At 58.4% G+C, this 8,626-nt stretch overlaps 1 protein-coding gene across 4 annotated transcripts in view; it reads right to left on the reverse strand.

Annotated features, from left to right (window-relative positions):
• Positions 1-4,709: 4,709 nt before the first annotated feature.
• JPH4 (junctophilin 4) overlaps positions 4,710-8,626 on the reverse strand; it is a 10,937-nt gene continuing 7,020 nt past the window's right edge. For 2 of the 4 annotated variants that reach the window (XM_006036531.2, XM_025192818.1), the window contains exons 4-6: positions 8,149-8,267; positions 7,216-7,745; positions 4,710-6,376 (exon numbers count right to left, since the gene is read on the reverse strand). In XM_006036531.2, coding sequence (XP_006036593.1) covers positions 6,296-6,376; positions 7,216-7,745; positions 8,149-8,267 — 730 coding nt within the window. In that variant the 3' untranslated portion in view covers positions 4,710-6,295. Of the gene's footprint in view, positions 6,377-7,215; positions 7,746-8,148; positions 8,268-8,626 lie in introns of those variants that run through there. The other 2 variants (XM_025192819.1, XM_025192820.1) reach the window with 2 other exon arrangements.

The raw sequence follows: 8,626 nt of genomic DNA on the forward strand, positions 1-8,626 counted from the left end.
ACATCATATTCACCTCCGTCTTTGACTCATTTCCTCCAGCTCAGTGACCCAGCTCACACCCAAAGGCTCTCCACAACCATCGATGTGCTGCCTGGAGTGGGCCCTTTTCCAGGACTATGGGGTGGGGAGCTAGAGTGTGTGAGTGGGGCTCTCATGGGGCCTTGGAGGAACTCTTTCTTCACTCTCTATGATCTGTGCTCTGGAGCACAGCTTTTGTCATACAGAGGAAACTTTGAAGGCACATCTTGGCCTCCCCTACGACCGTAAAGCAAAGGCTAGAGGGGTGACAGGGGAACAACCTATCTACCAGATGTCTGGATGCTCTGGGGAGGATTCAGAGATGGTATTTGGAAGGACACTGTTCCTCCTCCAGAGCTGCAAGTAGGGTCAGGGTCTCTGATCAGCAGGGATCTAGATTTTTTGTTGACCCTGGAAAAATGCAATAAATGTGGATTTTCTCATTTTAAGGAGAAAAATACTGGAAATGGTGGGTTTCCCCTTGCGGGCTGGCACACTTCTAGCCTGTGAAGGGCAGTGGATGCCATGTGCACATGCACACATACACATGGCCACCAGGCAGCCTGGAGAGCAGCTCCCACAGGCAAGTCGGGGTGTGGGGGGGATGGGATTGAGGACCCCATAGTGAGGGATGGAGGGAGTTGGGCAGGGCTGGGGCTGGGGCTGCTGCCCAGCCTGTGCTATGCTTGAGGCCCAGGGCTGGAATGCATGGGGAGTGGGATGGAGCTGGGAGCAGCTTGTCAGGTGGAAAGGCTCCCCACCACTTCATGCACTCCCAGGGAAGGAGGCATGTGCCCCCCAGATTTGTGTGTGGGGTGGTTGCGGGCTCCCCACCCTGCTGCCTTCCCTCCAGGGTCTCCACGGCCCAGCACTGCAGGGCAGAGCAGGGCTGGGTGGGGAAGCTCGATGCAGCCACCATGAGCCCCGTGCCGTCATGTCAAGGTGCCTCATGCCCACCTGGCAGCAGTGGGAGGCACAAGTCTGCACCACCACTCCTGCTGCTGCTGGGCGGGCAGGGGGTGCCTCGCCACAGCAGTGTTTGGCTCATGGCAGCACCAAGCTTCTCCGCCCTGCTCTGCCCTGCCACGCTGGGTCTTGCCCGCTGGGTCATGGAGGCCTCAGGGCAGCAGGGTGAAGAGCCCACAACCGCAGCAGGCAGCCCGCACCTGGCTCCCACATGAGCTCTGCTCTGGCCGTGCTGTCCATGAAGGAGGGGAAGCTGGGCTCTGCGCTCTGCTTTGCCACAGCAGCCACTGCCTCCCATGGGTGGCAGCCAGGGCTCAGGTGCTGCTGGGGTGGTGGGGCAGAGGGCTGTGGACCTGGGTCCCTGGCTTGTAGCCCTGGCAGATGGGGGTCCCCTCTGGGAGGGCTGTGGGTGGGGAGTGAGGGGCACCAGCAGGGCCAGGGGGCTGCAGGTGGGGAGTGACATATTTTGGGGTTTTTTAATGAGAGAATTTGTGGTTTTATCAAAGAATCTGTGATTTTTAAATAGAGAAAAATCCCTGTCACTCAGGCAGGCCAGCCCAGGCCATCTACCGTCAGAGCTTCTAATCAGGTAGGTCAGCCTGGGCCAAGTACCGCAGCAGCCACACCTGTTTAAACCTCAGCCAATGAACCCTGCCCCAGTTGAAGAGGATCCAGCATCCCGATTGGCTGCTGGGAGCACTGCCCAGGATTTTGAAAAGGGTGGGGTGCAGATACTGTGGTGCAACATCCCATACATCACAAGACACATTTTTTCTAGAAGCTTTCTACATATGCCAGGGGCCTAGAGCTATAGCATTCAGTTTAAGATGGAAGCAACCCACTCCCCCCACCCAAACAAAACAAAACAAACCCCCTTAATGGGAAATGGCATTGATTTGCTATATCATATGTGATGTCTAAACACACAACTAACTAGGCAAAAATAATCCAAAGCTGTTACTTCATTAGTTCTGTAGCCACTAGAATTAAATCCTTATCTCTTGCAGATTCATAAATTGAGCCTCTTAGCAGCGCACCCAATGCTTCCCTGAACGTTATTTCCACCCCTGAGTTAATGTTCACCTGAGTTAACATTTCCACACTTGAGTTGATGTAGCTAGAGTTAAAAACAGTCTGCGGGGCTGGGAAATAGGAGTTGTGTTAGGAGGAGCAGCTAAGGGGCAGCAGCAGAATGGCAGCAAGGCTGGCTTGATTAGCAGAACCATCAAGAAGGAGAGAGGGGCTGTAGCAGACTGGCTGGCCGAGGCTTGCCCCAGGCCACACACCCCTGGCTGTAGCCAGCTGTAGGCTGGCAGGGATGACAGCCCAGCTGCAGGCTGTTGGGAGTGATTACAGGCTGTGTGGGAGGGCTGGGCCAACTGATGCAGATAATTGGTTGGCCACAGGAAATGAAGAGGTTCCCAGGGAAAAGAGTCAGAGACTGAGAACCAGAGACAGAGTGGGGGGCTTGGCTAGCAACTGCAACACTGAGCCAAGGACTCTCCCAGGGTCTGGCATAAGACTCAGGGCAACAAGGCTGGAAGCAGCAGCCTGAAGACCAGGATGGGGAGCACATGTGAGAGGAAGAAAGAAGACGGTGCTGAGGAAGCAGCACAAAGCTGGCAGCACTTTCTCCGGATGTAGGAAAGGACCCCAGGACTGTGAGTCACCTCTTTATGAACTGTGTTTAAAGACTGTTGAGCTAAGCAAAAATACCTGAACCAGGGCTGGACACAGGCATGGGTGAACTGGGAGGCCACTCGGGGCCCGGACAGAAAGGGGACCGGAAAGTGGTGAAAATAATGACTATTATGATCATTATCTCTGGCAAAGGCAGGGCCTGATACTAAAAGTTTGTCCAGGGCCGCCAGGAGTAGGTACGGTGCTGCCCTGAACCCACTACAGGGGTGGTCGTGAAGAGTTTGTAAGGGATTGGCTAGAGTATAATGAACCATGAAGTCAGACTCAGAACCTTCCACTATAGCTGGACCAGATGGCTGCCCCACACATGCCCCTCTTTGTTCCAGCCCCAAAGGATTCTGGGAAGGGTCCCTATGGAATTCTGGGAAGAGGGACCTGATAATCTCCCACCCACAGGTCCATGGACATCAAGGAAGCCCAAGGCACAATCCTCTTGAGCTCATGCCCAAAGGTCTTTCCATCTCCCAGACGCCAGGGTTCCTGGAGTCAGCCCCCATGCCTTCCTCAGTTCACAGGCCTTAGATACTGTCACCTTGGCCCCTGCAGAGCTTGGGGAGATATTGCAGTGACCCCCAAACTGGGACTTGCTGCAGAGAAATGGGGGAAGGGAGGAGTAAGGCTGCAAAAGACTGAAGGGAAGCAGAGTGAGAGACCAGCTGAAGCTACCCCATGGCCTGGACCCCCAGTACTGCAGTCTTTGACCCTCTACAGCCCCAGCCTATGAGGTTGGAAGGCAGGGAGGGTGCCAACACCAAGGGAAACTCCATACAGCAGTACCCACAACAACCCTCTCCTTGCCCAGCACCTGACTCCCACCCTCACCTGCTCCAACCCACCCAGCCACACTGCACCTAAGCTGGAATAGACCCTAGGTGTCCTGGCTTCCAGCCATCCCTGCTCTAACCTCGTAGATCCCGCTTCCAGCTCAGGGCAAGAATCCAGATGTCCAGGCTCCCAGCCCCTTGTGTCACCCAGCCAGACCTTCCCAGAGCTGGTTCCTAGGTCTCCAAGTTCCCAGCCATTCTGCCTCTAACTGGCTGGACACAGCTCTCCTCCATGAGCTGGGGAGAGAACCCAGGTGTCCTGGCTCCCAGAAGCCCCTGCTCTAACTCCAATCACTTCCAAGAGCAAAGAGAGATCCCAGGTGTCCTGTCCCCCACCTTTACCTGCTCCAACCCACCCAGCCACATTCCCCACCCTCAGCTGGGATAGGCCTTGAGCATCCTGGCTTCCAACCATCCCTGCTCTAACTCACTCCCCTCCCCTCCCCTCCCACCCTGACCTGGGGGTAGAACCCAAGTGTTCTGGCTCTCAACACCCAAGGGCTGAGTCTGGAGGCTGAGTCTCAAGCCCATCCTTGCCATATGTTCCCAATGGGGGTATGGAGCAGAGGGTGCTTGGAGCCTGGACATCTGGGAGGTCTATGGGCTGAGGCTGGAGGGCCCCATGGCTGGTAGGTCTCACTCCTATGTCATGGTGGGCACTACCCAGCTGCCTACCACCTCCACAGCTAATCACGGGGCCTTGTAATTCCAGTGTCCTCCAAGACTCTGGCCCACCAAAGGAGACCTGGTCATCTCCACTCCTTCAGACCCCCCACCCCCCACTCCACTCCCAGAGCCAGGTCTTTCTGGATCTGGCAGTGGCTGGGTGACTGCTGGCAGCCACCCTGTAGATCCCACCTAGTTCAGGGGCCCTGCCAGTGGGAAGAGAATCCAGGAGTCCTGCGGCTGCTGCTCATCCCAGAAGCAGCAGTGTGTGGACCAGGAAGTCCAGCTCCAAAATAAGGGCTATTTCCCATCCCTGTTCAGCTGGATAGGTTGGGTGAGGAAAGAATCCAGGTGTCTGGGCTGAACCGTATTGGGGTACAACCCCACTTCCCTGTCCCTGTACTGGGATACAATGAGGGATCCAGGACATCTGTGTTCTTTCCCAACTGCAGGAGGTCAATTGGGCTGGACCCAAGCTTCTGGACACCTGGGTCCTTACCCTGAAATAAAGCCATTTCAGTCCTTTTCCTCCTTTTTTTTTATTAATATATTGTTTATTTTTTATTAAATTTCTCTTTTTTTCTGCAAGACGGTTTCTTTTTTCAATCCCAAAGACACGATATAAGAAATAGACATTGGAAAAGGCTTTTTGTGGGGCAGGGAGGGAGGGGAACAAGGCCTTGGAGCAAGGTACGGGGGAAGGTAGAAAATATTGGGGTTGGGGGGAATGGAGCAGATTATACACATTCCCAAGATACAGAGCACGCAGCGAGCGAAGTCGGATTTCTCATGCATTTTCCAAGGGGGCCGAGAGGGAGCATCCTGCCAGGGGAAGTGTTCCCATGATGGTGGGGCCCGCCCCGCCCCCCCGACTTCCTAACCCTACCTTCTCCCTTCCTCCCCCACCAATGAATATCAATTCTACCTTGGTGTGGTCTCACCTGCCCCTACACCATCAGACAGCGCTACCCCCAAGCCCCAGGTTGGCCTACATCCTTTCTCTTTGCCTCCCTGAAGGCAGGACTTCCTGTTTCACCCTATGGGGAGAGTTTACTCACCCTCCATGGGGTGGGACTTCCTGTATTGCACCATCTAGTCCCTGCGAAAGGCAGGACCCTGTTGTGCCCCAACCCCTGCAAGGAGAGTTTGGTCACCATCTACAGGGTGGGACTTTCTGTATTGCACCATATGGTCCCTGCAAAAGGCGGGACTTCCTGTCTCACCCCCTACAGGGAGAGCTCTACACCATAGAAGTCAAAGCTTCCTCTATTGCACACTCCCTTCCTATTTTCCATCCTCCCAAAGGATGGATTTCCTATTTCAGGCTCCGGGAGGCCCTTTCCCAAGCTCTGGGAGGTGGGACTTCTTGTCCCGCACCTCCAGGCCCTTCCCAGCCCCACAAGGAGGCCAAACTTCCTGTTTTGTGCCCTCTCCAAAATGGCCCCCCAAAGGTGGGACTTCCTGCTTTGCTCCGATGAGCACGTTATTCCTCACCATGCTGGGCGCTGGGCCCCTCTTTCCCCCATGGTGGCAGGACCCTCCTCTTCACCCCTCATTAACTGGAACATAACTCGTTAGTTATTCCGACAAGGCGAGGGAGAAATCATTTTCCATTAAAAAGCAGAAATTAAAGGGGGGGGGCAGGGAAATTCACCCACTTTTGGGGGTGTGGTGGGCAGGGCCAAGGCCGAAAGGCCTCCCCCCTTGGCTGGGAGACCCCTGCCCACCTTATGATCTCCCTGCCCCCATGGTACATTCCCACCTTCAGGGTTGCCCCAACACCCAGGGTAGAGTGTGCCACCCCCTGGGGATCCTGGGCCATGGAACACCCCAATCCTGACCCAAGCAGGGTGCCCCCCCAGTGGTGCCCCCCACTCCAATCCTCCTACCCCAGCTACTGATCCCCCCCAAAGGCAGGACGGGGGGGGAGGGGGGGAGAAGGGGAGAGGGGAGATTTTGCCGTGGTCTCAGAGGCAGAGAGGGAGAAATCTCTGCTAGAAAGAGCCCTTTGTATGTAAACCATTGCGACGAGGAGGGAGGCTGGGGCCAGGGCAAGGGGCCCGAGACCCCTGGGAGAGGGGGCATCTGTGGGGAGATCCGGGTCTTCCCACCCTCCGGCCTCAGATGAGTAAGAGAGAGAAGAGATGAGCCAAGCACACGTCCAACAGCACCACCGCTGCCACCACCAGGGGGCTGGCACCCTGCAAAGCAACATGGGTAGGTGGGTGGGTGGGGGGAGTGTCTAGGCATGCCCCCTGCTCCCACAGTCCTGCTGAGGCAAGGCCCCTGCCCGATGGACTCCTGCTTCACAGCCCCCACCCTGCCCCATGGCCCCCCATGCCACTGCCTTCCCAGAGAACCCAGGTGTCCGGGCTCCCCAGGCATCCTGAATCCCAGCCTCTGCACTCCTAACACACCAGACCCCCATCCCCTGCCTCCACCTGCAGATAAGGGAGGGAGCCCAGGCCTCAGGGCTTGCAGTCCCCCCTACTCTAACCCACCAGGCTGCAGTCCACCCCGGAGGTAAGGGAGAGAACCCAGGTGTCCAGGCTCCCAACAGCCCCCCCTGCCCTAACCCACCAGGCTGCAGTCCCCACCCCCGCCTCAGATAAGGGCGAGAACCCAGGTGGCTGGTCTCCCAACACCTCCCTGTTCTAACCCACTAGACCCGTCCCCATCGGCTCCTCCCATCATCCCTGACTGCGGCTGGATGCTGCAGTGTAGGGTGGGGGGGGAGGGGGAGAGATGCCTGATCAAGGATGCAGTTGCTATGAGATGGGAGCCAGGATGCCAGCCAATCCTGGGCTGCCACCTCAGCTGGGTGTGGCCCCATCCCTCCCTCCCAGACCAGGGAGGGGAATAGGGGCTAGAGGGAAAGGCCTGGGAGCCCGGATGCCTGGGTTCTCCTCCTGCTCGGGGAGGGAACTGCGTCTGGTGGGGTAGAGCAGGGGGTGCTGGGAGCCCAGATGCCTGGGTTCTTTCCCCTCCCCACCTCTGGGAGCACCCCCTAACCTTGGGGTGCCCCTGCCCCTCCTCTTACCTGTCTCCTGGCTGCTCCTGTTTCCTCCACATCTTGGGGTGCAGGCCCTGTGCCAGCTGTAGGCTCCAAAGCCCCTAGTGGGGAACCCTTCAGAGGCCCCTGTACATCTTGGGGTCCCCCCATGTCCTGCGGCAGGGGGTCTTCCTCTTCTTCCTCCTCCTCCTCCTCCTCTTCGCGGAGACTCCCAGAGCTGCCACTGGGCGGGGTGCCCTCCAGGGGGTGCCCTGGTGCCTCGTCCTCTTCATCTCCCTCCCATAGCCCATCGGGCACGAACCCCGGCGTCCGGGAGGGGACCCCCCGGCAGCCCCACTCCTCCTCGGGCTCTCGCAAGGGGCCCCCATTCTGTAGGGGGGGCCAAGTCCGCCGGGGGTCCCCCCGCCAGGGCTGCAGGGGGGTGGGGGGGTAGGTGGGGGGCAAACTGGGCTCGGGGCTGGCATCGGATGGGGTGACCCCGTTCTCGTACACCCCAGGGCTGTCGTAGTCCAGAGGATCTGTGTCACTGCCCTCCGAGTCCAGGCAGGGGCGTGGCTCTGGGGAGGGGGTGAGGCCACAGACAAAGGGGCAAGGTCAGCATGGTGGGGGGCAAAGGGGGAGCAGGGCTGTGCCCCCTGCCCCCGATCCCTCTGATACAGCAGCGCTAGCTCTGGGTGATGTTGGGGTTGGCAGGAGCTGAAGGTCCTGATCAACACAACCCCCCAAATTTCAGGCCCCACTTTGGAAAGGAAGAGGGGTGCTAGGGGGGATAGAGGAAATCGCAGGGCACAGGGGTGGGAGGCAGGACAGGGACCCAGCCACCCCTTATTCCAGGCCTGGGGATACCAGTACAGATGTGGGATGGGTCACTTGGGGAAAGAACCCAGGTGTCCGAGCTCACCCAGAGGTAGCTCAGAGGGACTAGGGACACCCCATTGGGCCACCCCCCTGCACACTCACCAGGGTCACGCAGGGTGGGCTGCAGGTCTTCAGCCAGGATCTTGGCCAGGTGGGAGGCCTCCAGGGCCTTCTCGGCCGCCGCCAGTGCCCCTGCTGCCTTCAGCCGGGCATCTGCTGTCCTGGAGGGAGCACAGGGGTGAGGGGGCTTCCCAGCACCTGACACCCACCCTCCTCCCAGTACCCACCTTCTCTACAGCTGGCACCCACCCAGCTCCCAGCCCCCACCCAGGAACCCAGTGCCTGGCACTATTCCTTGTTCCCGTCTCTGCCACCCATTTCCCTCCTCCCTAGTGCCCACTTCTCACAGGGATATCACCCCCCCACTCCCCTTCCCCAGCTTTTCTGGAAGCCCCCTGCCCCTCCCCCAGTTCTGGGCCATGTCCCCTCCCCCAGCATCTCTGGTCCAGGCCCAGTGGATGCTGCTGCTGCTTTGTTTCCTTAGCAACCACCAGCCCAATGCCATGGCTGCGGCCCCCCT

This window comes from Alligator sinensis, unplaced genomic scaffold (assembly GCF_000455745.1).
Source record: "Alligator sinensis unplaced genomic scaffold, ASM45574v1 scaffold128_1, whole genome shotgun sequence".
In the NCBI taxonomy this organism is placed as follows: Eukaryota; Metazoa; Chordata; order Crocodylia; family Alligatoridae; genus Alligator; species Alligator sinensis.